General features: G+C 45.3%; 10 protein-coding genes and 1 non-coding gene across 11 annotated transcripts; 4 read left to right on the forward strand and 7 right to left on the reverse strand.

The window, feature by feature from the left end:
* Nucleotides 1–58: 58 nt before the first annotated feature.
* On the reverse strand, nucleotides 59–1,685 carry F4813DRAFT_344124 (putative 1-aminocyclopropane-1-carboxylate oxidase). The gene is made up of 4 exons (XM_049241629.1): nucleotides 1,520–1,685; nucleotides 1,361–1,462; nucleotides 498–1,307; nucleotides 59–438 (listed from the first exon to the last, which is right to left on the reverse strand). The coding sequence occupies exons 1-4, from the start codon at nucleotides 1,581–1,583 to the stop codon at nucleotides 332–334; spliced, it is 1,083 nt and encodes a 360-aa protein (XP_049104286.1). The 5' UTR covers nucleotides 1,584–1,685; the 3' UTR covers nucleotides 59–331.
* Nucleotides 1,686–3,534: 1,849 nt separating this feature from the next.
* Nucleotides 3,535–4,080, forward strand: F4813DRAFT_385035 (uncharacterized protein; the record flags this gene model as incomplete). The annotated part of the gene is made up of 1 exon (XM_049246187.1): nucleotides 3,535–4,080. The coding sequence occupies one exon, from the start codon at nucleotides 3,535–3,537 to the stop codon at nucleotides 4,078–4,080; it is 546 nt and encodes a 181-aa protein (XP_049104287.1).
* Nucleotides 4,081–4,988: 908 nt separating this feature from the next.
* On the forward strand, nucleotides 4,989–6,437 carry F4813DRAFT_104893 (ketopantoate hydroxymethyltransferase-domain-containing protein). The gene is made up of 2 exons (XM_049238432.1): nucleotides 4,989–5,661; nucleotides 5,713–6,437. Exons 1-2 carry the CDS (start codon nucleotides 5,248–5,250, stop codon nucleotides 6,322–6,324), a joined length of 1,026 nt encoding a protein of 341 aa, XP_049104288.1. The 5' UTR covers nucleotides 4,989–5,247; the 3' UTR covers nucleotides 6,325–6,437.
* On the reverse strand, nucleotides 6,317–7,088 carry F4813DRAFT_104887 (APG12-domain-containing protein). Its single transcript, XM_049238431.1, has 2 exons — nucleotides 6,593–7,088; nucleotides 6,317–6,538 (listed from the first exon to the last, which is right to left on the reverse strand). The coding sequence occupies exons 1-2, from the start codon at nucleotides 6,971–6,973 to the stop codon at nucleotides 6,476–6,478; spliced, it is 444 nt and encodes a 147-aa protein (XP_049104289.1). The 5' UTR covers nucleotides 6,974–7,088; the 3' UTR covers nucleotides 6,317–6,475.
* Nucleotides 7,089–7,557: 469 nt separating this feature from the next.
* Nucleotides 7,558–8,956, reverse strand: F4813DRAFT_385038 (putative O-methyltransferase; the record flags this gene model as incomplete). Its single annotated transcript, XM_049246188.1, has 4 exons — nucleotides 7,558–7,871; nucleotides 7,952–8,403; nucleotides 8,454–8,583; nucleotides 8,656–8,956. 4 exons carry the CDS (start codon nucleotides 8,954–8,956, stop codon nucleotides 7,558–7,560), a joined length of 1,197 nt encoding a protein of 398 aa, XP_049104290.1.
* Nucleotides 8,957–10,208: 1,252 nt separating this feature from the next.
* On the reverse strand, nucleotides 10,209–10,296 carry F4813DRAFT_t14. The gene has a single exon. It is a non-coding gene; the product is annotated as a tRNA-Glu (tRNA).
* A 178-nt stretch (nucleotides 10,297–10,474) lies between these two features.
* Nucleotides 10,475–11,050, reverse strand: F4813DRAFT_396964 (uncharacterized protein; the record flags this gene model as incomplete). Its single annotated transcript, XM_049247891.1, has 1 exon — nucleotides 10,475–11,050. One exon carries the CDS (start codon nucleotides 11,048–11,050, stop codon nucleotides 10,475–10,477), a length of 576 nt encoding a protein of 191 aa, XP_049104291.1.
* Nucleotides 11,051–11,659: 609 nt separating this feature from the next.
* Nucleotides 11,660–15,159, reverse strand: F4813DRAFT_344133 (Dfp1/Him1, central region-domain-containing protein). Its single transcript, XM_049241630.1, has 3 exons — nucleotides 14,078–15,159; nucleotides 12,619–14,016; nucleotides 11,660–12,554 (listed from the first exon to the last, which is right to left on the reverse strand). The coding sequence occupies exons 1-3, from the start codon at nucleotides 14,585–14,587 to the stop codon at nucleotides 12,402–12,404; spliced, it is 2,061 nt and encodes a 686-aa protein (XP_049104292.1). The 5' UTR covers nucleotides 14,588–15,159; the 3' UTR covers nucleotides 11,660–12,401.
* On the forward strand, nucleotides 14,840–17,289 carry F4813DRAFT_378606 (Creatinase/aminopeptidase; the record flags this gene model as incomplete). Its single annotated transcript, XM_049245354.1, has 2 exons — nucleotides 14,840–14,845; nucleotides 15,754–17,289. 2 exons carry the CDS (start codon nucleotides 14,840–14,842, stop codon nucleotides 17,287–17,289), a joined length of 1,542 nt encoding a protein of 513 aa, XP_049104293.1.
* A 1,388-nt stretch (nucleotides 17,290–18,677) lies between these two features.
* Nucleotides 18,678–20,227, reverse strand: F4813DRAFT_385042 (HLH-domain-containing protein; the record flags this gene model as incomplete). Its single annotated transcript, XM_049246189.1, has 4 exons — nucleotides 18,678–18,869; nucleotides 18,928–19,653; nucleotides 19,736–20,104; nucleotides 20,174–20,227. 4 exons carry the CDS (start codon nucleotides 20,225–20,227, stop codon nucleotides 18,678–18,680), a joined length of 1,341 nt encoding a protein of 446 aa, XP_049104294.1.
* Nucleotides 20,228–25,814: 5,587 nt separating this feature from the next.
* On the forward strand, nucleotides 25,815–27,432 carry F4813DRAFT_344167 (DOPA-like domain-containing protein). The gene is made up of 6 exons (XM_049241631.1): nucleotides 25,815–26,208; nucleotides 26,275–26,357; nucleotides 26,461–26,758; nucleotides 26,839–27,070; nucleotides 27,134–27,257; nucleotides 27,340–27,432. The coding sequence occupies exons 1-3, from the start codon at nucleotides 26,027–26,029 to the stop codon at nucleotides 26,712–26,714; spliced, it is 519 nt and encodes a 172-aa protein (XP_049104295.1). The 5' UTR covers nucleotides 25,815–26,026; the 3' UTR covers nucleotides 26,715–26,758; nucleotides 26,839–27,070; nucleotides 27,134–27,257; nucleotides 27,340–27,432.
* The last annotated feature ends 358 nt before the right edge of the window (nucleotides 27,433–27,790 follow it).

Raw genomic sequence — 27,790 nt, forward strand, 5'->3', positions numbered from 1 at the left:
ATGACGTCACAACGGAATCTCATTAAATTCAGTGTTCCTTATTTCTTCTCATGTAAGATGTTTAACTAGCATGCGGAAAGAAGTGAGACTTATTTAGCCTCAAGTTAAAATATTTGCCTTACTTCGTACTTATTGATATTTAAGCTTTAGGTGCTTGCGGGTGATCCGCATAAGTTGATGGATTAACTTAGGTACCTAGGTAATCTTGTAATAAGTCGCCCCCCTTTCTAAATCCAAATGTATTTGGCTACTATATCCAGCATATCGCCTCCTTTGAAATACAACTTATATCTAACCCGTGTTTAAGCAACGTGATAGGTAAGCCACGCCCTTAGTCGTAGTACTTTTGACTGACACCGGCAATGATCTCCTTCTCTCGTTGGTCAACCAACCCGGTACGGAACCTGTGGTCTTTGGCAATTCGTGCCCTTGCCCATTCTACAACCTCAATTAGCATCTTATTACTATTCACCGAGCCATTGTCGATAACACTTTACCTTCAGCAGTAACATCGTGTGAGAAATGCTCAGCTTCTGACTGTAGACCAAGTCGCTGTAGCAATGGACTTACGACGGGCTTCAGGAGGATGTTGGCTTCGGGTCGAGCGAAATAGATTAAGCTTAGCCTGGGGCGATCCGCTTGGTCCTCTGGGGGTCTCACTACTCGATGTACGGTGCTCTTTAAGTAACCGCCACTTAGAAATTCAAGCGCGTCTGCGATGTTTACGATAATTGCGTCCCTTGGCGACCTAACATACTTCCATTCCCCCTCTGGGGTCTGTACTTGCAACCCTGCGATTGGCTGGTGGAAGAGAAATGTCAACGTGTTGTAGTCTGTGTGCCCCTTCGCCCAGATGTTGCCGATTTGGGCGTCCGCTTCCGCCGAGCGGGGGTGGTACTTCATGTACCGCAGATACTCCAAGCCTTCAGCTTCGTAGCGGTGGCGCTCAATGAGATAATCCTCGTCGATCTCGAGGACATAGGCGAATAGGCGTAAGAGGGGAAGTAGAACGTCGTTATGAACCTTCAGTGAGAAAGCCCGTATCTCCTCCCAGTGTTCTCTGATGAGCTGCGGATGTGGCCGCTCGTGTTCTGGTGTGAATTTAGGAATATTGTAGCGCTCATCGTTATCCCGAGTAGCCAGCTTCCCTGTGGACTGTGGTTTATACCCTCTAAAATCTCCCTTTGCCGTGTCGCATAGATACTTGGTCTTTTCCGCTAGTGGTAGATCGAAGAATGCCTCGCATAATGCATACTGTCGTCTCACTTCCTCGTCTGAGAATCCATGACCGATAACATAAAAGAAACCTAGAGTAGGTTTTCAGTAGCTGTTAATATGCATAGACTCCAGTTCGTCGTACCATTTTTGCTAATAAACCGTAACACCTGCTCTGCCAGCTCCTGCTTACCCCCTGGCTGGTTCAGTTTGGAGATATCAAGCGCTTCCAACTCCGCATATATCACTATCGTACCTTATGTTAGGACTTCAGTACGCTATTTATCGCCGATTATATACGTACATTTCTCTTTGGTTTCTGTTGGATATTTATAAGTTGAGAGCGATTCTACTTCAGATGAAGACATAACTTGATTTATACCGTTGACCTTCGCCGGTTGTTTTCTCTCGGGGAAAAATAGCTTTCATATGTTAATCAAGAAGTCAGGTAAGCTTAAATTGAATCACTTAGTTGACGTGGTAGTTGTCAACTATTTTCTTCGCACAAAATAGTCGAGCGGGGAAGTTGTCCCTTCATTTGATGGCCGTGTATCTCAAATATCTCCACGAGGACTGAGCAGTAAAATTCGGTAGAAATGATGTCATTTATAACTTATATGGCGAATTGTACTAGTTAGTATATCTCATTTCGACAGCCCCTGTTCACCAAAGACCTGTCAGTGTTTAAGTACCTGTTATCTCCAACATAGCCATTCTATTTATAGTTCCTAAGACGTCAAACGGATCTCTACTTTCAATAGCTTCCAGTTGGTCACCCTAAATGCACATATTATACTCAGTCGTCCCCACTATCCCGTAGTAACTCCCACAATACATGGTCATACGTTCAGAAGTATACTTGGGTAGCTTTCTTTTATTATTACTATTCTTGACAACTTAAACTTACCGTCACTGCCCAGGTTCTTCTTGAATGTATTACGCATTGCCTAAATACCACGCGCTGAATCTGTTAGAAAAACATAAATCCCTTCATATTCGGAGCGAAAGTATAGTAATTAACACGGCTCGTCAAGCCCAATCTCTATTATCACCTTGGGATATTTTCTTATATAAGAGTATGGCAGACGATTGTATTAGCTATCTCCCACAACTATTCTTTTTACTCAATACCTACCTGGGGGGTATGGTTCAAACTAATTTTTACATTATAGTAGTTCGCATACTTTTGAGTAAATTAGTTGCTAGTTTCTGACAGTTTCCTTCATCAACAATGAGTACAGTCTGCAGGGTGTACCATTATTGTAGATGGGTCAAGTTTCATAGACCCCAAAGTAACATGAGAAAGCGATAACCCGGTAAAAAGATTGACAGGAATATGGAGCGAGTATATACTCGTAGCATACAAGAACTCAGCAATCCGGTATCAAATCTACTGACACGGTGGCCCTGTACATATAAGTGTTCTATCGTATGATAGGTCGCCTGTATTTTACACCGGTCTACAACTCACTAGGTTATGCATGATATATAGCGGCCAAAGGCCGCATGTGATCTATCCAAGTAGTACTGCATCGTCCTTGGTGAGGGTGTTTAAGATAGAGATGTGGAATTGAAGCTGGCACTTGTGGACCATTATGCATCAAGGCCGACCTAACCCTCCCGTGTCTCAAAGCCATACTTCATTATGGTTATTATCGTATTAGGTACGGTGATGAAATTAAAGACTGATTCGGTTTACCTCGCATATGATACATATCTTACCCTTCCAGTATGAATTGGGTATAGACCTACGTAGAATAGATATATAAGGGGCGCTGCGCGTCCTCGCAAGAGGATAGAAGGCCAAGCGTTAATAGATTCATATTACTATACGGCTACTATACAACAGCGAAGCTGCTGCTTCCAACATTCACTATACGTATGACACCCATCAAGGGGTATCTCTGACAAGCATCAAGCTCGCAATAACCATTCTCACAGCGGCGGTTTTGATGTGGGGTCTAGCAGTAGTATGTTCCTGATTTAAACAGCAAGATCTAAAACCTGACAAGGCAGTTTTTTCTTACTCTGTTGCAATGTATCCCAACTCGAGGCATATGGGATAAAACTGTCGAAGCTTCTTGCAATGTAGACAATCAAAAGTTCCTCTTCGCCATCTCGATTCCAAATATTCTTATCGACATTCCTATTCTCACACTTCCTATGCCATACGTCATCCGCCTTAATGTTCCAAAGAGTCAAAAAATAGCAGTGATAACTCTCTTCCTTCTAGGCGGTTTGTACGTTTTTATGCATCATTCTTCTGACTTCCTAAGGGCTGTAGTACTTACTAAGAGTAGCGTTTGTGTCGCTTCTATAATGCGGCTCGTTGCTGTGGTCACTCAGAAGTATGACGCTGATATATCCTGGAATATCGTTAACCAGAGCATCTGGGCCACTGTTGAAGCTGATTTCGTAATCATCTCAGGTGCGCTCCCATATTTCCCAAGTATCAAAACCCGTATTCAAGTGCTAATTACCACAGCATGTCTACCAACCCTGCAGCCGGTATGGGTAACAATTCGAAAGAAAAGTTCTCATGCCGAACAATCAAGTTCGTCGTATCAGCATCTAGCCGGAACTACGCCGCCGAAGCGTACGCCATCTTCATGGGCGACATTGATCCTCGGATCCAAAGCTAATTATGAGGAGGAGGATAGCTTGCCAGTAACAGCTGTACACGGTCCTACCGAAGATCCTCTACACTCTGAGGCCGTACAAGAGCTACAAACGTCTAGCATAACTACATCAATCCCATTATCGGATATTCCAACTGGGATGGTTCAGAGCCCGCATACCATAAGAATCAAAAATACATTGGATGTAGAGTACAGCCAGGAGGTTCAGCATGAGACCCATACCTGAGTTTTCGAAAACTATTATGTTAGATCTCTATCTAGACGCCGAATAGACCCGGAGCGGAAACTAGCCCCACTATAGTAAGACCCAGAACGGACCCGGAATCCGACGCCGTAAGGTCCCCGGTAGCGCGAGATATTAATAGTTCACTCCCCAATTTGATTGGTCCCGTAAGCCGGTCACATTAGGAGCGATTCCGGCTTATTCAAATAAATCCGACTTATACAGATATATTAGCTAGATAGAGGAGGTCCCACCGAGGTGGTGCTAGCTCTAGAATTGGCTGCGCAGAATATATTCTTCCGCATAATTGGCAAGTCTCTTGTTCGTTCAGATAAGAGCCGATCTTTAGTTGCCCAGCTACGTACGCTCGACTTACTTAATCGTCATGGATTTACCCTCGACCTCCAAGAGCGAGGTAATACTACCCCAGGCGCAAGGTACTGCGTCAACAGAGAGCAAGCAGTTAGAATCAACGTCGAGGAGGCCGCAGTATTGCCCCCACTTTCATTCCAAGTCTCGCTTCACTCTTACTATGTAGGTATGTATTAGAAACACGTTGAAGATAGGTGGCTAGTTTGGGGATGGACAATAATTATCGGCGCCGCCGGATACTCTAAATTGTAGGTAAAAGTCTCATAACCTTTTAATTCAGTCAACCGTTCGTTCCATTTAAGTTTTGTTGAGCTTGAAGACAATGAAAGGGGTAAAAGTCGAACCGATATTTAACCGAAGCCTCGGTAAGCGTTGGTGGACTTAGACAGAAAAACACCAAAGAAGCTTCGATAAGACTCAATTATACGCAGCAAAAACCATCATGACCAAAAGATAAAACCGCGGTCAGTTCTAGGTCATGGCCACTATTGAACAAGACTTAGACGTCTTGGCCTTGGATCAAGCCCTATTAGACCTGGTATCAAGGACTTTTAGATGATGAAACTGATGATGAAAAGGAATGACTTGTATTAAAAGTGGATGATACTATGTAAAATGGGTGTGTGCGACCATAAATGGTACTTATACTAAAAATATGATCACATGATCAGGATCAAGGTCACCTGATACACCAGCACCAGTTCACTATTCGTTTCTCTCCGTTTCAACTTCAATAGTCATATATACTAAGAATACACATTTCATCAAATCGCATTCGCTCTAATCAATTCCTAACAAATGGCGCACATTCTATCTAGGTCACGTGCTTTACTACCATGTCGAGCGATATCATCACCAAACACTGCCGTCGCTAGTGCTAGACAATCACCCTCATTATGGCAACAACAAATATTTCACCAACAAAGATGGAGCTCCCACTCTCCTCTAGGCATAGGGTTAGATCCTTCAAGAAAAAAGGTAACCATAGGAACTCTTCAATCCATGTATAAAAAGGGGGAACCTATCACGGTCATGACTGCCCATGATTTTCCAAGTGCACATGTCGCAGATGCTGCTGGAATGGACGTAGTGCTTGTCGGAGATAGCCTAGCGATGGTCGCTTTAGGGATGGAAGATACTAGTGAAGTAACAGTTGAAGATATGTTGCTACACTGTCGATCTGTCGCACGTGCCACCAAAGCAGCTTTCACAGTGAGTCCACATGCCAAGTTTGATTGATACAGAAAACTAACGTCAAACCAGGTCGGGGATCTTCCCATGGGGTCGTATGAAATCTCGCCGGAGCAAGCACTAGAAACAGCCATACGATTCATCAAACAGGGCCGTGTCCAAGGTATCAAGTTGGAAGGAGGAATAGAGATGGCACCAACCATTGCGAAGATAACCAAAGCCGGTATACCTGTCTTAGGCCATATCGGGCTTACGCCCCAGCGCCAAGGAGCCCTTGGTGGATTTAGAGTCCAGGGGAAAACGTCAAAAGGTGCAATGAAAGTCCTCGAGGACGCGTTGGCTGTCCAAGAAGCTGGATGCTTCGGTATGGTAGTGGAAGCTGTTCCAGCCGAAGTCGCAAGTATCATCACACAGAAGCTACGCATCCCGACAATCGGAATCGGTGCAGGAAATGGTTGTTCTGGCCAGGTGCTCGTCCAGGTCGACATGATCGGTAATTTCCCGCCGGGTCGTTTCATTCCTAGGTTCGTAAAACAGTATGGTAATGTGTGGGCTGAAAGCCTTAGAGCGATCGAGTCTTATCGGGAGGAGGTGAAAACCCGCCAATACCCAGCTCCAGAACATACATATCCTATTTCTCCCGGTGAGCTCGAGGCGTTCATGAGAGATATTGAGAAGCTATGACGCGATATCAATCGCTTAGTTGGATTCTGCATTATACCATAGACTGATAGAGGGTCAAAGGCGCGACCATCCAGTTTGGTTTAACAGTGTCAGCATAGATGGGCGTTTAAGGAGTATAATTGAGACGTCATGATTGTAGCAATCCCCCATCTCATCCAAATGCAGGAGTCATTGAATAAGCCACAATCAACTGGTCGTTTGAATCCTTAAAACACTATTAAGGAAGTCAGTATTCTAGTAGCAAGTATAATGAGATAATAACACATACTCGATGTAAGTTGCCGACGATCTCATCCAGAGCGGGGGCAAAGACACTATTCACATAGAGAAATAGACTATCGGTAGGATTGAGATGCAGCGCCTTGCGTAGGTGAGACACGACAGCCTCGAACTTTTGCGCAGCGCTTATCTGGCGCACTTCACGCTTGAGCTGCGGAGCAGACCCTCCGACAGCCTTGAAACGAATGCGAACTTTCTCCTTTTCAAATTTACCAGCGCTAGCGAGAGCCGAGCTTGCATCTTGAGGAAGGGCCGTGAGAACAGCTGACGCAGTCATAGTAAGTGGGAGTTCAGGTGATGCAGGTCGATCCGGAATGGGAGAAGCTGGAGGTGATGGAGAGGGCTGTTCGGGAACATCAGGGAACTCCATCTTGTATTATATATATGCTAGAAGATTATTGTAGAAACTTATTATTTATATGTATGGATGAATCAATGATCAAAACCCTGAGGTTTGCGGAACATGCAATCATACGAAAATGAATGATGAAATTGATTGTTCCTGACTCTGGAGTTTCCGAAGAGTTCTAATAGGTAGGACTCAGTAATTCTCCACATTCAGCAAGCCACATTTTTAGAAATATTGTGGCTTACGTACTAACTGGATCCCTAAGTGCTAGGTTAGTACAATGTCCCTACCTACCTAGGTACCTAGGTAACCTACAGGTAAGCTCCAGGGCAGGCTGTTAAGTGCAGGTGCTCTCATCTCTTATTTCTTACCCGCTTCAACTTCCGTATTAAATATCAATATCAATATCGAGCGGTCTTCCAATATTTGTTTGATTTATTATTTCACTCATGTAATATCGAACCCAATCAAACTTGCTTACCATCCAGCCGTAGGCCAATCAAACAAAATGACCTGATCCCCCTTTGTTTTGTTGAAAATACAAAATGGTTATGATCCAAATATCTAGGTACGTAACCCCCCTAGCAATCCGTCCGTCCGCCCATCTATGCCAATTCTGCTTCGATCAGCCCCTCGTATCCTCTGGGGTCCATCCAAATCTTGTTTATCTTATATCCAGCATCGTTTATCAACTCCCTCCACATGGCTTCCGTCCTTTCATAAGCCGAAAGGAGCGCCATCATATTCAAATCCATACCCGCTTGGTAAACGCTCGCACCCTTCGGTGGAATTACAACGTCGCAGATGAGGAGCTTGGAATATCCCTTCTTCATCGCCGGTACGATATTCTGGAGGATTTGAAGCGATGGCTCGTATGCCCAGTCGTGGAAGACCCCGCGAAGAAAGTACGCGCGACTCCCTGTTTCACACGTCATATATTAACTCCTAGTTCTACAGTTTCATACCGATTGATACAATTTTAACAAGATACAGACTTACCATAAATAGGTTGGGGCTCGAAGAAGCTGTGTGGCATGAGCTTAACCTTATCTGTGCCGAGATTTGCATCCGCGAGGACAGCTTCAAGGTCTTGGATAACCAGAGAACCGGCTGGCACATCTGGGTGTTTCTTCAGGAATGTAAGAATATCATGGCCATGGTGGCCCCCCATATCAACAACTAGTGGTGCATCAGAAGTGAGATCAGCGCCGGCGACAAGAGAAGTCGTATCATAGAAATCAGGCCACAAAAACCTGTAATTTGACCACGTCTCCATATAGCCACTGAAGCTATCCTGGTAGCTTTGATTAGAAAGACATCTGTCAAAGAATGATAATTGTTCCGGAAAGGCGTCAACATAGTTATTATACTTCGGATCTAATGGTTCTCGATACGACGTCTTTGCTAGAAACGACGGCAAATTCATAGAAGAGGCATTCCAGTGATAGGCCCTACAAAAAGTGAGCAGCCGCACAGTTTTTCCATAAGAACACAAACTCACATGGCAAGAATTCCTTGGGCAATAGTAGTGGATTCATCACCGATTGAAAGTGAGAAGCTAGTTGGTTTATATCGATCTTCTCCTGTTTCCTCAATAATGTACGTGGCCCCTAAAAGTCGCAGTAGACGGCCTTTCAGGCCAGTTTTAGTCCGCAGTCAAGAAAAAACGATATATGCATATATCAGATAGGTTAGGTACTTACGGAGCAAGTTCAGATCGCAGTCTTTCATAGCCAACTTGTTTAGTTCTTCAACGGTCTTTTCACCACCACCCACCGCCGTCCACTGGTGCCAGATACCAAGATCTAGGCATATTTTCAGTGCTGCATACTCGGCCGGGTTCCGAAAATTGATATTGAAGAGTATTTCTTCCTTGGTTTCCAATCTCCTAACTAGCTTGCGGGCACTTGATAGCAACTCCAGTCTTTCTGCCTCATGGTCTTCGAAATCAGCAACCGTAAAGGTATCAAGCCTGTCTACTACCAGGTTACAGCTATCACCCATTTTAATGTTCGCAATAAAATATGATATGTAAAAAGGTGTAAGGTCTATTCGTTTTGGCCCTCAGTAAGACGCGTACCGACATATTTATAATGTGCTGTCAGACCCCCTCAGTCAAGGTTACAGTATCTTTATGCACAGCGATATCGAAGTAATATATACCACAGGTATGCAGGTATTTATCCCCTGGATGATGTACCATTACTATACATGCATAGAATAGATAATTTCTGAACATTCTGAGCTGGGTTTTCATTAACTTTCCCGTATTGGAGCCTCCATGCAGCAAAAGGTAGCATACCAAGAAATTGACGGCATTATCACATACTTGAGTGTTATTCCGGTCACCCTATCTTGTTGTGTACCAACCAATCCATCGTAGAATCAGGAAGGTTCCGTATATACGGTCACATGCGTGACAGATAAATCTGATGATGTAGTGGAGTGGTGATATAATGAAATGGAAATTACTACTAAGTAAAGACTGTCCAGCCGTCCCGTACCGAGTAGTATCACGATCTGGGTCATCATAGGAGACATATGCTGCTACATGCAACGTCAGCATCGGATATAACGCATTAAAAGACATAATATCATAGAGTGTTTGTCACTATATATCAATACACGAAAGAGCTTAAACAGCACAGTAATGGGTGGAAATATTTACAAATAAGACTATATTAGGTACCTAGATAGCAAGTCCCAATTGTGCCCTCCATTGATAGACTAAGTAGATTCGAGGTTACTCAAGAAAAAGAAGCATTCAGGTTGCACGGACGTCTGGATTGCGGGTGAATCTCCTCAGTTACATCGAGTATTGATTCGCTTCGGCACCGAGAGAGATGTTGGATATACATGTTGGATCGGGGGTAGCTTCGCCGCGGGTAAGATAGCCAAGGCATTATTCTATTTCGCATTCCAATCTGCCACTGCCAACTTACGCAGAATACATTACGGGAATATACTAATCATAAGGAGATGCGGAGTCTTCGTCAGATTCCGGAACTATATGCATATAGTCTTGTTGGAAATATCTACCTTTTAAACATCCCCGATTCCCCCGCTCTCCGCGCTGGCCTAACCCCTTATTAAATAAGAAATATCCAGATATTAATTAGCTTTATTCCCCCCAAAAAACCCTTAAACGTGAGCACATATGCAGAAAAGATAAACAGGTGTTATGTTGCACCGCATTGACAGATGGGAAAAAAGATAATAGTGAAAATAATTGTTCACAAGATGATGCCAAATCGATCTCCTAATCAGGGAATCGAACCTCGGGCTTAACGGATCATGGGTTGTATGATGAGAGCGTCGAATGTTAGCCACTACACCAATTCGGATTGTTCATAAGATGCCATGACAATAATGGGATAGATGTGGATATTGATAACTGGGCAGTCAGCCAGTGGGACAAAATCCGAGCACCCAATAAGACAACAGTTGGGCACGAGGCATTATTCTAACTAAATGCTAGACTAGTTCAAGAGTCTAGTCCGGGCATGTATATACATAATCCCGTTATTGTTGGAACTTCTCTCCTCCATTCATAACACCTTTGATACACACGTAATCCTCATCGATTACTCTATCAATAAGTTCTGCATATACGATATAGCCTATGAGCTTGGGAGGACCTCTCCTTTTAACAATATCCTCAACAAAAGCTTTTCGAGTGAGATAGTTAGCGATAACGAGCTCAAACTCACGAGATTTCGTAGGCTCAAAGTCCGGAGGATGCCTATAGAATGTCTTATCAGGCCCGAGAAATATTTGTCTAAGATCTGTATCCACATGGACGACTGGTTTAGCAAACAAGTCAGCTAGGCTGAGGCTTCCTAAGGATACCCCTTCTAGATGTATAAAGAGCCCGCCCTTAGTAATCGTTGCGGGCCGGCTATATGCTTGCTTATATCCCAAGTTCATAAACGAACGCGGAGCCCAAGAGAACCCAGGATCTTGAAGTCCGGGGACATTCCAGAGCAGCACATCACCTCCAATTTCCTGTAAAGCCAGATAGAACTCTTGCATTCTGATAGCGCAGACTTGTTCTGTTTGTTCGACTCTTTTCGACCTGATTAGCTTCACATGCCACATCGGTACATCTCGAATGGTCTTTATTACCCAATCTCGTTTGTCCTAGGGTCGCATAGTAAAGCAGAACAATAGGCGATCCATAGTCGGAGAGCGTGCCCACCTATTTGTAGTCATGGTCTCCGTTGGGATGTCAAAAATATGGTTGTAATTGAAGACCAAATAATCCACAAGAGCCATGATACACCATCACCTTATTGACGATATACAGTAGTTCGCAAAACTCGGCTCTGGCCGTAACCCATTCCTTTTCTATAATTTTATGATCTGCACCACACCGATACCAGATATACTGCTCCAGCTTTGCGTATGAAATAATCTGATTTCCTCGTTCTTCTATCACTTAGTCGGAGGGATGAAAGTGAACCTAGCCTAATTGATAACCCTGATTAAACAAAAATAAAACCAGTTCTGGAGATGCATTGCGAACTAGAATTCCGCCAGGGAGTCCGACGTGCCGAGCCCTAACGTAGTGAAATCGATCCCATGTCTATCTAGGTTAGATAAGTTCTGAAGGGCCCAGTGTCCCTCTCGTATTTGCAGACAGACACAAGGGACCTTGAGTTCTAATAGTACTATATCCATGACAATCGAAATTTGAAATGGGGCTCATTAATATGCAATAGTTATATCTGTTGAATATGTGGTTTTAAATTTTCTTTAGAAAGGAACAATAATGATTTGGGGGTCTACTGCAATTAAGTCATCATCGTCGTAGTTAAGGGGGAATTAAGTCAAGGGCTTGCCAAGCTGACCGACTAGAAGATATTAGAAAAACTTAGATTTGCACAATTCCGCGTCTTATAGACTACTACCTATATATACACGACCTAGTGACCATATTTACACCGTTCGCTTCGTTAATGTCGAATACTATCGTTTTTAATGTCGTTCCAGCCGCCAGTCAGGTTTACCGTCAAGCACCGTCCACACCGGAACCCCTAGACACCCGTGAAGGCTGGCGTATGAGCCGCTAGGCCAACTGAATATTTTTGATGAAATAGAAAACAATGCCACCCCTTCGCCAAAAATGCATAATATAGAGATGCCTGACGAGTGGATGCGAAAAGAATTAAATGCGAAGACTCCATTCCATGCCATGTCATGTCCTTTCCACGGAACATATGGAAAGGCGTACCAGGCTCCATCGTTCTAGCCGAGTAAGGGTCAAAATGGGGTATCATCGCACCACGAATGCCGTAGAAAAGACAGTCCAAAATTAGAAGTAGGGTCAAAGTATGGTGTATTCGTAGTTGTGAATGACCGGCTGGTAAGCATAGCTTGTAGAACTGCGGAGTATCGGGGGTAAATCTGCGTGTGCTGGCAGATCTGAGTGAGCTTGGGTTGGGGCAAACTAGTAGACCTCGTCGTATTCTTGGAGAGAAGGGGCCCAAGACGAGAAAGATTTGCGCTTTGGCATACGCTGGAGCTGAACAAGGAGGTCATCCAAGTCAACCCAGTTGCGATTATCGTCAGCAAATTTGCGATGCTTCTTGGACAGGATGTGCTACACAAACAGTTAGTAGGTATCCAACGCATTAAAACTATTTACATTTAGAAAATAAGCATACCTCGTCAAAATCAGCGTATTTATCTGCGCAGTTCTCACAATAACCTGGTTTGAGCTCGCTTTTCTTTGACTGCGACGATTCTCGCTTTACTGAGCGCGGAACAAACTTCGGCTTGGATCCTTCTTGGGAGTCTTTATCGGTAGCGTCTTCATCAACAAAATCCAACTTTCGACTCGATGTACGGCTCATAGGGAAAGTCCGCTTGACTGGAACCTCATCTCGCGGGGTTATCTCGACATTCCGGCGAGAACTCAGATCCTGCGAGGTCGCGGTACTGTTGCGCTTCAGGACCTGACGCTGAAGACCGTGAACTTCTTTGCTTAGACCAGTTATGAGACCTGGTGTTGTTGCGGTGGAGGAGATCATCTGGGATCGAATTGCTGACGTTACGTTTGAAGGTTGGACTCCGGATGCAACCGGCTCGCCACCAAAGAGACGGCTAGGAGCACGACCGGTGAACGCATTAGAGCGTGATTCAGCAATATGGCCGGCAGGTAACCTAGATGAGTTGGACAGGTCCATGGAGGCGACACTAGAACCACGGGAATGGCCATTTTCCATCTCACACAACGACCGCTTTCCAGTCACAGGCTTCGGAGGTTCCATCTTGAAGGATGGAGGAGTAGGTTTCGTCTCGGTGGCGGCTCTGGTCACCTGGACTTTCGGCTTGGGCTCGGGTCGGGGATCTCTCGGTTCATGCTCGTTAATAAACGGACATCGCCCCAATGCAGCAGTACGGAACTGGGGCCAGTCGCCCTTTGCCTTCTCGGCAACCTTCTTATACTCTCTGACCATGATAGGTTTTTGCTTCTCCTCGGCGTCATAGACATATATGTATGGACCCTTAAAGTAATGCAGCTCCTGACCATTCGCGGCTGGATCTCGGTCAGATGGTCCGTTAACTCGCTCATTGTGGAGAAGATGTAGTAGGTTACGGTCCTCGGTAGTCCTCGGTTCGGGTTCTCTTGCTCTGCGAGCTCCATACGCAATCTCCACGCTAACGTATGGATCGGTCTCAAGGAGTAAAGCCATCATTCGTTGTAACTTATCTAAAGACCATATCTTTTTCCCCATCTCCCTAGCACGCAGCAAGACATCTGCGCTACGCTTGGGTTGATTTGAGCCGGCTTGAACATGCGACGATATTCTCTGTGTTCGGGCATCTCTATCAAAAGCTCTTCGTTTAGTAGAGGCCTCTGACAGCCGGGTTAGTAATGAAGGATTGATGGTCTTGACCTCCTCTTGTTCCTGGTCCTGTTCTTGTTCCTGCTCATGTATGTGGTCCTGGTGCTTTTCGGTAGTTGCGTCCTCTTCTTGACGGATTACGCTCTTCTCAGAGGGAATAGGCCGGGTTGTTACAACATGTGTGATGTCGATGGAGAAAAAGGCTGCCTCACGCTGTATAAAAGCAATGTAAGCAACCCGAAGCATCTAACATAGAAACACTCTGTCTACTTACAGCACCTAAAGCAGCAATCTGCTTTGCGAGCTTTTTATGGGCATCGTTAGGGACCTTCTCGAAGTAGAAAACAAGCTTAGGGAATCTAGCTCGGTGGTGCTGCTGCCATATTTGAATCTCCTCGATATCCTTCTCTGTATATCCAAGAGAAGCAGGTGCCGGTTGTTGGGGGCGTTGATGGTGAGAATGACCTGCCCTCTCCCTGGCCAACTTGCTCTCGTAGGTGTTTGCGTTGCGACGTATCTGTATGGGGATTTGACTCTTAGAAACCCGCTGCTGCTGGGATGGAAGTAAGCGTTGGGAACCACCCTCGACAATTTGCTTTTTGGCCGGAGGTGGTTGGCCGTATTGTTCTTCCCGCTGTATCTGAGCCACAGTGCGTTTTTGTTTGGCGAGAGTGGTGCTGCGCAAAGGGGAATTGGCCACATTTTGGTTCGTAGACAAAGGAACTCGTCTGCTAGACATGATGGATCGAGGCACAGGCGTGGGTGATAAAGATACGGCTGCCATATAAATATCGACTAGTCAATGTTGAGGGATTTGACAAAAGTCAAACAGGTTGGGTTATGTCAGGACTGTGCTGTCAGGACTGTGCTGATCAATAAACACAATGTTATTATTGGCGATGGCGATGGCGATGGCGATGGTCGAATTGTCCTAGGGTTCGTTGGGATATTGGGCTTAACAACGACAAAGTTAGAATCCAGACCGGGAATAATAAAAGCTGAACTCGTTCTTTGCTTTGATCCAGTTCGACCTAGAATGGCGGTTGTTCTTTTAGTTATGCCAAAGATATGTGCTAAAGCATTTATTTTTTTAGTCCGAGAGTTCCCACGCGACGAACCGTGGAACAACACGGTGGATTCGATGAGCACAACACGACAAACCCTTGGACGTTAGGAGGTCATTGAGGCGGATTGAAGAAAATTAAATGATCTTGGAAAATTGGGTGAATTAAGAGACGCGAAAATGACCAGTGATCCTACGAGTATGAGTGTTGAAGTTGAGTCTCAAGTTAGAAAGCTCTGGCTTGGTAGTGGGCAATTCCGTAGGTGAAATTCAGTTCTAAGCTTTTTGAGGCGTGACTGGTAGTTCCGCGCTAGCACTAACAATTTACGAATCAACAATAAGAGCTGTGCACGGGCCATTTGACATCACTGTTAGCCCCCACTATAGATTTGCACAGCAACCGTACTATGTACCTATGTAGGTAATTTAGGTTTGTTAGTGTGTATTATTTACATACATCTTTTCAGCTAGCCCCACTAGCTCCCCCGCCATGAACCACCGACTGCCAGTCCTGCCAGGCTACATAGGTACAATACCTAAAGGCAACAGAGCCAGTTAGAATTTAGGTAATCAACGCCTTCTGATTGCTCCAAAAACCTTCCGATCCTTTGATAGGCATTTCATTTTGATGCGCCTCAAAAACTTTCCGAATTACAACATCAAGACTACCTAACCTAGGATAAGGTGCACCAAGTAAATTCCACCCCCTAGATACATATCTAGCATATAGAAAAGCGGCATCTTTCTAAAAGCCAAGGTTTTATCCTAGTGCAGGAATAATTGAACTTTAATATTCTCATATTACCCCTTTGGGTAATACTCAAGTAATTCCGATGATGCAATTGGTTACAATTACAACAAAATATTCAAGGATTCGAAAGATGAAGTTTCGTCAACAGCAATTATGGCAACTTGAGCGCTATCTTAAACCACACTCGAAGCCCTCCTCCCCAAAGTTACAATGCTCACGATCCATATCAACAACAACAATATCCTCCACCCCACGATTCTCGAATACGTCCCTCAGGTGTACAGCCTTAAGATGTAGACCAAGATCTGCGCGTACCTATCACACATCCGTCTCTGCCTCCGAGCTCCTCTTTGGCCAACCTGTCCACGAAACACACCCTCATGTCCTCGCAGCCGGTGAACTCACGCCGGGTATAACCGCACAAGAATATCACAACCGCCGTGCCGCCCTTTGCCACTCCCTACCCCCAAACTCCGCTGTCCTTCTCCCCGCCGCAACCCTCAAATACCGATCCGGTGCCGTTTTCTTCGCTTTCCGCCAGGAGTCCAACTTCCTCTATCTCACTGGATTCTCCGAGCCTGAATCCCTAGCCGTATTAAGGAGGACTGGCGATGAGCTCGGTGATTACACATTTCACTTATACTGCAGATCGAAAGATCCAAGAGCAGAGCAATGGAGCGGCCCTTGGAGCGGAGTTGATGCCGCGAGAGACGTTTGGAACGCGGACGAGGCGGAGGATATCAAGCAAGTAGACAAAACACTGGCCTCGGTGCTGGATGGTGCTAAGATAATATTAACGGATGCTGACCTGACGCAAAATGGGACGTCTACAAAACTAGCCAACATCTTGCGTTCAGCAGCTCCTAATGCGAGTATATCGCCCTTAAGGTCACATATCAACGTTCTTCGCGCCATTAAGTCGCCAGCCGAAATAGCCAACATGCGGCACGTGGGGAAAACGTCCGGCCGGGTGCTGACAGAAGCTATGCGGCGGCCGTGGAAGTATGAAAAGGAGTTGGCTTCGTTCCTGGAGTATCAGTACCAAATGTCTGGTCTAGACGGACATGCTTACATCCCCGTGGTAGCCGGAGGGCCAAAGGCGACACTCATCCACTACGTCTTAAATAATGGTATACTAAACGACTCAGACTTCGTCCTTGTAGACTCCGGTGGTGAATACGGAACATACATTACTGACATAACACGGACATGGCCTATCTCAGGGAAATTCAGCGATCCGCAGAGAGACTTATATAACGCTATTCTTCGCGCTCAACGATCATCCATCTCGCTCTGTCGCGCTAGCGCTAATATCACTCTCGACAAATTGCATCTGATCACGGAGAATGCCCTCCGTGACCAACTACAACAGCTTGGCTTCAACCTAAGCGGAAATGCCATGGGAATCCTATTCCCGCACCACGTTGGGCACTACATTGGCCTTGATGTCCACGATGTTCCCGGATACGCGCGGAACGTGGTCCTGAAAGAGGGCCACTGCGTCACGATCGAACCCGGAATCTACGTGCCCGACGATGAGAGGTGGCCTAAAGCCTTCCGGGGTATGGGCATTCGAATCGAGGATAGCATATGTGTGGGCGATGATAGCCCCCTTAACCTTACGACAGAGGCGGTTAAGGAGGTTGCCGACATCGAAGCATTAAGAGATTAGAAGACACTTATGAATTGTATAAAAAACTACTTTTTGGGAAATCGTTGCCGAGAAGCCCGAGACGACCAGATTTCAAAGGAATAGTATGCTTTTAAGGAAGCATGTCATGAAATACTACGCATTAGACGGCGTATACGTCTATCCTATAGACGGTTCCTCAGCAGTCTATTTGTAAAATATATACCTCCATTATAGTAAGCTTGGCCCATTGGACCTATATCACGACAAATAGCATACCTATCTCAATTTCGCCTCCTACCATAGAAAGGTGGCAATGAAAAAACCTAACCTTGAGAGCCCGAGAAAGGGGGCGCCACCTCACAGTTCACGAAACCTAATTGATCTCGCATTGACTAGAAATCAGTCACTTGTTCCCATTCTCGAGCAATACCGCCTTGATACTTTAACGATACTAGGTTAATGAAACAGTTCCGAATAATCGTATTCGTACCATGTCCCAACAGTTGCCATTAGCCAACGGACCGAGGCATGCGCCTCGGTGCCAAGTAAAGCATCGTACGATAAACATATGACATCCAAGGAAGAAGCTTACTAGCGAAATTCATTCATTTCTGATGTAAGACGTGCAAGAGGGGAGAAGAAATTGCGCGCAGAAAGTATCAGCCTAGAGCCGAGATCTATTATTAACTGGAAAAAAGGATTCCGAATGCGCTTCGTCTCCCGCTGGAGGTAAGTTAGGTATCACTATAACTAGTAGAAACTTGTAGATTGCAAAAATATCGCTGGCGCCGCTCCTCTCGAGTCTCCCAGCCAGACTCTTATCCTGAGTAGGCAGTAAGGGTAAACCTAAATTGATTCCTTTTCCCTTCGTTGTCCATTTCCCTGAGCTGTAGGATTTATACCTAACAGTCTTGTGTGTGAAACCTGCCAGTTCCCGTTCCCCAAAACGCCGTAGTTGTGCTTGAGTAGCACTATCCCAGTATAAGAGCCGTTCATCTATCCCCCTAGATGTTCTCTCCCCAAAATTGAAAAAATTCGAAGTTTTTTTTTCTAGAACGCCCAACGTGCAACCCGACCGTGTAATTTACCGGACTCCGATGTATTTTCATACAGGCTGAGGTATATATATATGCGTGATAGGTGTGTTGGTAGTAGGTAAAGGCGACTCAGAAGATAGATGGATTGTTCGTCCGTATCCAATGTTGATGTTATTCCGTTATGAGATTCAAAAATTTCCTTAGACTACCAAGCCCAGATTTATCAAGGTGGGTTGCCAATGTCGGGTATTGCTGTTTAAGCAAGATATTCGTTCATCGTCGTTAGAGTTATCGTTGAAGCGGTTGTACTTGATTAATACGAAGGGTGAGTGGTGAGTGATGAGAAACATCTCAGTCATAAATGGAGTATAAAATAGAGCTTGTCATCTCTTAAGAAAAGGCTCTAGGGTTGAAAACAGAAGCGCCGTATCCTTGGGGTGCCCAATTTGGTGCAGGCGCGGCGCCAACCAGTTGTTCGAAGGCATGTAGTCGACGAGCGAGTTCTTCATTCTTCTGTGCCATCGACCGATTCCTCCTCTCAAGTTGGTGAATGTATTCGGTGGCTTTGGTCAAGACGGTGCCCTACATATTGTTAGTCATTTACTCTACAGACCAATCCGATTCTCCAACTCAGACGCACCTTGCTTACTTTAGGTGCCGTTCTCGATGCGCCACCGTTGTCGTTGTCGTCTCCATCCTCAGGTATCGCGCGCAGAGACGGAATAGCATCCCGTAATTCGGCGATCTTGTCCTTCAGATTGGTACGATACTTTCGTTCGATGTCGTTATGTGCCGCCCGATCACTGTTCCTGGGCTTCTCCTTGGACTTCTCAGTGGCATCCATGGAGTTGGTACGTGATGGTGCTTGGGGTCGTACTGCGGTTGGCTTGATGCGAGGTTCGGGTGTGTTGCTTTTACTATCGCTCATAGTAGTTGGGCTTTGATTGACTTCGAATCTGAAATCCATCCCAGGAGCTTGTCTTGCGGCTATTTGTTGTTGGGGGACTTGCCCGGTGCCCATAGCAATGGCCAGTAGTCTCTGACGCTCGGGGTCGTTAAAGGGGGGGTTAACGTTCACGTAGTCCATGCGAAAGCCAGGCTGCGGCGGCTCCCAGCTTAGCGGTGTCGAATAAAGTCTCTCGCGCGGGGGTACTTCAGAAGGTATAGGGGCCGAGTCGTTCTTAGTAAGTTGGTCGGCCAAGGCCATAGAGAAGAGGTCGTCCTCGTCCGACAGCGCGTGATCAAGAGCGCTATCGTCGACCAGATCGGCAGTAGACGACGGCGGATAAGCCACTTTGAAATTGTTGCCGGATCTCCCGACAATCCTTGACCTAGGACGAGGTTGAGCTAGGATCGGAGACTTGCCCTATACCTCAAACAACATTCTTTAGCACTATCCCGAGAGATGTGTCCGAAGGCCATCTTTGCCATGAGTTGTAGGCACTTACGGTTCTGTTTTCTCGGTTTTCAGCAAACAGAGGATCGCTCTCGTTGTCACTATCAAAGCGAAGCCAGTAATCAGAACAGTCGAGGGTGGATGGGTTCTCGGCAAATCTGGACCTTCTGATATCAGAACACCGGCGCTTCTTAGGTAGCTCCTGTCTGGCAAGCTTGTGCTTATGCGAGATGGTAGAAAGGTTCTGAGAAGCAGTTGAGGCTGGCGAGTCAGCGGAAGTGCTGGGGGTCTGATGCGAGCCTGAAGTCGGGACCGAGTTCACAACACTTGATTCGGCTGACCTATCGAGTTCGTCCCAGAAGCTGATGGATGATAGTTGCTGCGAGTAGTCTGTAGATTGATCGAAGAAGGTCTCAAAGGTCTGGGGCAGGTTAGGGCTTTTATCTTTTTATGATTCAACCAAGGTAGCATCAATCTATGTCTAGCATACCTTGTCGTTACCAGCAGGATAAACGTCAATGTCCTGCATAACACCTGCGTCCATGACGAATCCCACAACAATTCAAGGGTCACCAGCAGATCTTTGGTGACACTATACTTCGATTGCTATGGTTATAAATAGAGGGGAAGAGTCCCGGGAAACGGGATAGGTAGTCGTCGGAAAGCTAGACCTTGTAAGGTGATGGATGTGCTATCATGCGAAGTCCGGGCTTGGCGAGATAGATAGACGATGAAGTCGGAAAAGACTGAAGACGAATAACTTCAAGAGAGACGGCGCGAATTGCCACGTCCGTTGCCGTGTATCGTGGTACGGTTGCGCAGCTAGGTAACCTCAGGCCGGGGATGTAGTATGTAGAGGTGTGTATGAAGGGTTGGGTGTAAGTGTGAAGCCACCAGGACGAAGCGAGCAAGCCACACAAACACACTATCCACGAAAGGAGTATAGGGATCTGGACTCTGGCTATGAGGTGTGGAAAGGTATGATATCACAAATATCAGATATAATGCCACAATGGTGAATAGATCAAACGATATTGAAGAGCGGATGATATGATATAGAATAAACAAATAAGCTAGGTAGATTAGTTCGGTTGGGTAGCTAAGCTTATTATCTATGTATAGGACAGTTGGATCAGGATGAAATGAGATGGGAATTCGAGAATTCGGCCGTTAAAGAATAAGAATTAGATCCCACGAAGTCTTACTGGACCAGGGTTGCCGTTTGAAGCGTATGAAGCATAGCTATGAAGCGTACAATGGCCGAGACCGCCCGACGATGCAAGGGTACGAAGTTACAGTCCAGAATTAATGGCCTGACGCTGCAGAACAACGGAGACGCTCAGATAAAATTTCCCCAGGCCAGCCGGACCCCAAAGGGAGATCCCGATATATTACTACCCTTTTTCTTTGGGTACGGTACTGGGCGGTACTGGGGCGGTACTGGACGGTACCCGTATAATTAAAAGTACAGCTCGGCGGCAGGTCGCCGTGGCAGCAACTTAGTAAGGCCCGTTATATACCGCCATCGTGACTTGCAATCCAATAAGAAGCTCCGAATAATTCCTAGTAACTAATGGCTAAGAAATGCTTAGAAGTGCTAGGAGCGGCAAACCGGAAAATGAAGGGCCCACGAGGACCTCGGAGGACTTGGGAGAACCTAGGGGAAAGGCAGAAGACCATTCTGTCGACATTGTGGGCTGATGGCCGCAGCGGTCAAAAAAGTATGGAAACCCATGGGAACTAATGGGAGCTATGGGATTTGCCTACGTTGCAAATTTTGTCACAAGTACCTACTTACAGTCTTCACAGTCTTTGCAGTCTTTGCAGTCTTTGCAGTCCTCTCGACAAGAAGATTAGGAAAATTATTGTCGTCGGTGCACCGGGAGGGCAAGAAGGTGGCCTGACTTTTTGTCGATAAAGGGAATCTTTTCAAGGGTGAGGGTCTAGAATCATGCGTCATGTGGGGTGAGAAGAATAAAGATCAGGCCATTCACAAGGCTGACATTTTAAATATCGTATGACCTTCGCTTTCGCGCTTTTGGAAATAACGAGAACAGGGTTCTAGATGCAAACAGTTGCGTATAATTGGATAAAAACGTAGCAATCGTTTTTTCCATTGGTCGGCATTTCCCCCCCTCCCCCCCCTTTCCCCCAACCAGATGCCCTAAATGTTTGCAGCCTCGCTATAACTCCACTGAAACCTAACGGTTTTAGGTAGGACAGCCATGTGCCACAGAAGCTAAGTTAGGATACCTTAAGTACCTAACGGAAGACGGCAGGACGGCAGGACGGCAGGACGGCGGGACGGAACCATCCAGAGCTCGATATATTTTTTAAACTTGTGGCGGATTGTGGCTTATCAGGTAGTTAGATCGAGTACCTTTTCAAAGATCTTGAAGATTCATAGGGTCCACCGCCCGCTCCACTTACTCCGATGCTTCGTACAAAAAAGTATTTTCGTAAATCGTGCTGACTCCCACCAACATCTCTTACTCATAATACTTTGGTACAACCACATGTCCACTTCCACATCGAATCTCTCCTCCGTTTTCTTCCGTGATGCTTCATGTAGGAACATTGCATATACATCCGCATACACCTTTGCATGCACATACACTATACATATGTATGCAACGTCGCCACGGATGATATATTCCGGTATGAACTACAAAAATTCTCACGAGTCTTCTTACCGACACGGACACACTGCGTCGCCTTTGATCTCGTATAGCTACCTGAAATATGCAATCAGTGTCTAGTGCACTCCATACGGTTAGGTAGTTTCCATGATTCATTCATACCACGTGTATCCATACCTATATGCCTACCAGGTTTACCAGGTATACATATGCTTGTGCAAGGCACACATTCACCCACATTCATGGTGGAGTCTTTCACCTGCAATATCGAGCAGGTGAAAAACTACATATCTAATACTTCAACACCCTTCTGAGTATGAAATCTTCTACCCAACAACTTGTAGATTTCGTCTCATATTTCCCGTAGTTGATTCGAAACTAGTAGCAAGTCGGGGTTCGTTCCGTTCTGTTAGGTAGGGTTCTGTATAATCAGGTAGGGCTCAGGGACAAATCTATTGGCTCTGTTCCCTACGTTCAAATACTCGGCTAGATCTTAGATCGTATGATTACAATAATTCTATGTATGCGAGTGATACCGCGCCTAGGGTCCTTGCAATCCCGCATATGTATCCATATCCAAAGATATCCCCAGCAGCTGCATACCCGTGGTTGCAGAAGACTTACTACCTATACTACTTTGTGCCAGCCTCCTCCTTACTAATGTAGGAGAACTATCATATTTACAACCTCGTGAGCTTCGTTGGCGAATATTGAAGTTACCTCACGAATATGTTCTATAGATCTCAATAGGAAACCGGTTACCGGTCATAAGTCGGCATGTTTAGTATCTGTTCTCGGCAGGGGATCATATCTTTCATCAAGCAGTTCATCGACGATTCACTTTATCCTAGTCTCTTCCGAGACATTCATCTGAAAGGTATCATTATATGGCAACGTAAGCAGACACGTTGCAGCTGTCAAAAGAGATCTAGATCTAGGCCGGCATGTGCACAAATCCGGACTACCGGATACTCTTGGACAAGCGGAAGATGCCTATGTACTGTCAACGAACCAAGCTTATGATATTCCAAGAGATGGTCTAGCAGTATGTAGTAATGTAGTTTGATAGCATTTCCTTGCCACATTCCATGAACTTCATCTCCTCTATTTCTACGCATTTACTTCTCGTCACATGGCTATAACAGCGTATTAAGGTCTCGAGGGGAATATCATATGTGTGTACCTATGTAGGTATGTAGTCGTTTCCTGGCGTAGACACGATTATCGGCTGCCTCCGAATTAAGAAATGGCACGCGCCTAAAGCCTAGCTTTGCCCAGGCAAAGTGATTTGCGTATTGCGACTGCACTAGAGCACGGATAGATACAATAGTTTATCTTGTTTGGTACCACCGATTCCGCCTTGTATTTCGATCGCTATGACACAAACCCAGCGGGCCGTTATGTCTAACCGGGAATCCAAATCATCAAGCTATTCCTAATCCATATCAAAACCACCCACGCTAAGGTAATGTGATAACGAGAACAATCTTTAATGTTTGAGCCTCTTGTGAGTTAAGGAGCTACTAGGGTGGCGTTGGTTTATTTCGGAGAGCTCCTGGGCGGCTTTATTTGCCCTCGGAAATTGTTCTGAAAAGGGTTCAAAGACTCCGGGGTATCGATTGTTAATTTCTTCGGCGATAGGAAAACAATATACGGTTGAATAGGGGTATTCGCGTAGTAATTAGACGAAGTTGTGATGTAGTAACGAATATCTTCAGTTTTATGCAAGGTCGTTCTCGATTCATAACCTAAATGTGCAACTCTATGGTTCCAGTGGTGGAGAAACAGTTCTCAAACTACCATATAGGGGATATGAGTTTGTTGACTCTTGTGTATTAAGTATAGAGTGGGAACCTCTTAGGTTCAACTACTATAGTGGTATCTAGAGATAATCTTGATTCTAGGTAAGAACTTGTTGGGGTATATGTTACACTCTCCACTCTTATGTCTTATACCCAACTACCTAACCCATACTTGAGTGAGTTGTTCTAGAGTCAATGAAGAACCTCCCATCATCAGTAAGCATCTCGATGATGTTTGAACCATGTTGTGGATAGCCTTAGCCACTTATATCTTAGCTATCAAGCCAGTTATACAGTGTCAAGATTCTAGATGAGACATCTAGAACAAAGGACATGTTCAGTATGTATAGACACAAGCTCTCGCCGATAGATTAGAGTTCCTCGCGGAACAACGAAGTTGTTTCCCTACTGTTTAGTTCCACCTCGTGACACACAGAGACGTGAAAACGAAGCAACAGTTGTTTAGAAGAATGATCTGGTAGTAAGGCTGTACACGGAGTAAATTCATTTAGTCCAGATCAATTAAATATGATGTTATGTACGCTCTCAATCCATAGTCATACAATCACCTCTCAGTCTTATGCGTCAGTCCCCCCACCAAGCCTCACCATGAAATCTAGCAAATGAAGGTTAATTGAAGAAACAAAATACATATATTAAATTTAAACGCATTGTATTGTTATTAGTTGTTTATTCATAATTATTCCCATGTTATTTGCTTTGTAGTAGCTGTGTAAACTTAGTGGGCTTTGGTAGGAAAACGTTGGACTGACGCATAAGAATGGTAGATAAGTGTACATTTAATGGGTGTATGTGCGGCAATCTTTGATACTATGACGGATTCTCACTCCCAGTATTCAACTATCACGCTCTATATCAATTAGGCACTGACACCCGCAGGCGTAACATCAAATTCCCAGAGACTTCTCGGCCCAAACCCCCCTGTATAATAGGATCGTGAGAATGCTTAGTTGGGGGCGTCTTGTGAAACGAAGGTTGTTGCATCTCTCCTTTTGTCATCCGATCAACATCCTATCCCTACATTCTTTATTATTTAACCTAATCGCCACAGATGATGTCGCACATACAGGCTGAAACATTACTCTCTAATCAGATAATGTGTATGGTTTATGGTGGTTAGATACCATTGACAATCTTATGATGCTATACCGACTCCATGACACACGGAAACTCAACAGGCTAGATTTTCTTTTGTTCAATTACCCCTGGATGTGCCTACAATCTAGATAATCTAGCCTAGATCTACTTATTAAGGTTAATACGAGATTATCAGGCGCGCCTCTTCAATAAAGTACCCTCGGGTACCTAATAGTTCTAACAGTATAACTTGTAAGCAACGATCACGGCGTAGATAACATTTACTCGGGACCGATACAAATGAAAACGAAGATTGCATCAAGTATTAGGTCATGCATTAGGTTAGATACACGTAGCTGGAGATATGTGCTATGAAATGAACTAACCTAGGTAACTTACAAAGGGTAGATAACAACATAGTAATGCATTGCTTAGTATCCCACCGAGCCCGTTTTCTAGCATTTTTTGGACAAATATCACGGGCACACGGCGAATCACGGCCGATGCGTCGGACATCCTCAATCCGGAGCGGTTCCCGTTTTTGAGGGCACATGCACTAAGTGGGGAGAAGTGGACACGGGAGTATCGGAGTCGCATCCGGCACCCCCGGAATCAATAAGTTATGCTGTTGGGCGGGGGAGAAGCACGTCATTCGTAGCGCTGTGTGAATTTAAAAGCTAACGCTCCTAGAACTAACATCGTACGACGGATTTAATCTATGAAATGCACTTCTGAAATTATCACATACATAGAGCCTAAGTCCTATATTAACGCCAACTGCATACATACTGGGACTCCAGCGCGATGTTCCACTCGGCGGGGAGGTATACGTACGTCTCTCCCCTCGAGGGGTACGAGAATGCCCCGCCGCTGCCGGACGAGAAGAATGAGGACGGCAAAAGCTACAAGAATCCAGCGAGAGATACCCTCAGCAAGACCTATCTCGAGTTCCCCGATCCGCTGGATAACGGTCGTCGCGGTGGTTTGTGAGTTTCCGACGATGAGCTCCACAATTGCTATCAACTAACAGGTGCGGGACTACACCCCCTCAGTGATGTACATATCTACCACTTTCAAAACAGCGAAAGCCAGACGCGGCATGCAAAGGAGCTCTGGGAGCGAATCCGACGAGAGTGTACGATTTCTACCTACTTATCCTTCCCCTCACCTTCCCTGTGCCCTCTCTCGTAACGTAGGATAAGAGCTTTAGCGGGTTCACTAATAGCATTCGTGCACAGTTCCTGAGCTAAGGATATACCGCTTCTGGGATAAGCCGGTAGGCCCTCATCCAATAGCGATGTTTGAGGTTAATCTTTTCTCGCCGGCCCAGTTCGGCGCCTTCATCCCTTGGCTTGCTATTTATAGGGGTCCATTGTCGGTGTTGGTCCATCCCAACACGGTTGAGGAAGACGAAGGGGCTGAGCGCCGAAATCATTCGCAGAGGGCTATTTGGATGGGAGAAAGACTGCCTCTAGATTTAGATTTATTCTGAACTGGCTGTTGAGAAGCTTGTACCCTGTGTAGTATAATAGATCTCTGAATTGAATTAGTCTATTTCATTTCTTAACGCTGCAAGTATCTCATATCGGGGACGACATAAAAGTACTTATCTCTACCTTGGAGCCAATGTAACGAATCCCGCTTGTAATAAGCCAATGCGAAGATAAGGTAGAGTTGTATACCACTTAATAGTTTTCTGTATGTATCATCAAATTGGTTCTTGCCTATCAATCCCAACCCCTATACGAATGTGCTCAACCATTCCGGGAAAGATGATGTCTCCAATTATCATATAATATTCCACAAACACGAACTTTTATGAGAATGCGATATTTTCTGTAGCATAATCTGATGGTTTAAAGCATCTGACGTATCAGCCAAAATATTATCATTTGTTTGTCTTTGACCTACATGTCATCTTTGCATTGGAAAGATGCTCCAAATATTGGGTTCGTAAGTTTGGGAGTAGTGATGGGTATGATATTTTACTTCCGCAGTGAAGCAAAGCATGAGAATGATTCAGTCTAGTAGAACCCTAGCGTAAGGTTATTTCATTAATCAGCTAGCTATTACGGACCTAGGTAGGTGAACGTCTAAAAATATCTGATGACACCAACCGAATGCCCAACCATATCCTGTCTGATGACTTTCGCATGCTAAAGCCTCGATTGCTTCGGCATGTTTACAATGTGATTGATGGTGGAGGAAAGAGGGGAAAGAGGGGAAAGAAAGGGATTACGCTTCTGCGTGTCTATTTTTGAACTGTTTGTTTTAACCCCTTAACTTAACAGGGTTTTTCTGCTTTGTTGGCAATTTCTCATTTTTCTCCCGCCATGGCTTTCGGTACTTGCAGATACTTTCAACGACGTTCGAATTGTCCAGCACGAAGACGGTTTGGGACGGATTATCAGCCTCGCAAGACGAAGCGTTGCTATCACTGGGGCACTTCTGAACTTTGGCATGGCCCTCTGGTTTTATTGAAGGTTATTGCTTACTGTACCGCAACATTTTGCAAGACTTTAGATAATGCTTCGCGCTTTGCTGGTTGGTATGGGTTTCGGGGACACC

The sequence above is a fragment of the Daldinia decipiens genome (assembly GCF_022478715.1).
Source record: "Daldinia decipiens strain CBS 113046 unplaced genomic scaffold F4813scaffold_2, whole genome shotgun sequence".
In the NCBI taxonomy this organism is placed as follows: Eukaryota; Fungi; Ascomycota; class Sordariomycetes; order Xylariales; family Hypoxylaceae; genus Daldinia; species Daldinia decipiens.

Excerpts from the sequence above, each read along its gene's own strand:
- F4813DRAFT_104893 (XM_049238432.1), top strand. The coding sequence starts at position 5,248 with ATGGCGCACATTCTATCTAGGTCACGTGCTTTACTACCATGTCGAGCG. Across the intron at positions 5,662-5,712 it reads CCACCAAAGCAGCTTTCACA|GTCGGGGATCTTCCCATGGG; the intron begins GTGAGTCCACAT and ends ACGTCAAACCAG.
- F4813DRAFT_104887 (XM_049238431.1), bottom strand. The coding sequence starts at position 6,973 with ATGGAGTTCCCTGATGTTCCCGAACAGCCCTCTCCATCACCTCCAGCT. Across the intron at positions 6,539-6,592 it reads TCGTCGGCAACTTACATCGA|TGTTTTAAGGATTCAAACGA; the intron begins GTATGTGTTATT and ends CTTCCTTAATAG.
- F4813DRAFT_344133 (XM_049241630.1), bottom strand. The coding sequence starts at position 14,587 with ATGGCAGCCGTATCTTTATCACCCACGCCTGTGCCTCGATCCATCATG. Across the intron at positions 14,017-14,077 it reads AGATTGCTGCTTTAGGTGCT|CGTGAGGCAGCCTTTTTCTC; the intron begins GTAAGTAGACAG and ends GCTTTTATACAG. Across the intron at positions 12,555-12,618 it reads AATACGCTGATTTTGACGAG|CACATCCTGTCCAAGAAGCA; the intron begins GTATGCTTATTT and ends CTGTTTGTGTAG.
- F4813DRAFT_344124 (XM_049241629.1), bottom strand. The coding sequence starts at position 1,583 with ATGTCTTCATCTGAAGTAGAATCGCTCTCAACTTATAAATATCCAACA. Across the intron at positions 1,463-1,519 it reads AACAGAAACCAAAGAGAAAT|TGATATATGCGGAGTTGGAA; the intron begins GTACGTATATAA and ends AAGGTACGATAG. Across the intron at positions 439-497 it reads ACACGATGTTACTGCTGAAG|AATGGGCAAGGGCACGAATT; the intron begins GTAAAGTGTTAT and ends TTGAGGTTGTAG.
- F4813DRAFT_344167 (XM_049241631.1), top strand. The coding sequence starts at position 26,027 with ATGTTCCACTCGGCGGGGAGGTATACGTACGTCTCTCCCCTCGAGGGG. Across the intron at positions 26,209-26,274 it reads AACGGTCGTCGCGGTGGTTT|TGATGTACATATCTACCACT; the intron begins GTGAGTTTCCGA and ends ACACCCCCTCAG. Across the intron at positions 26,358-26,460 it reads GGAGCGAATCCGACGAGAGT|TTCCTGAGCTAAGGATATAC; the intron begins GTACGATTTCTA and ends ATTCGTGCACAG.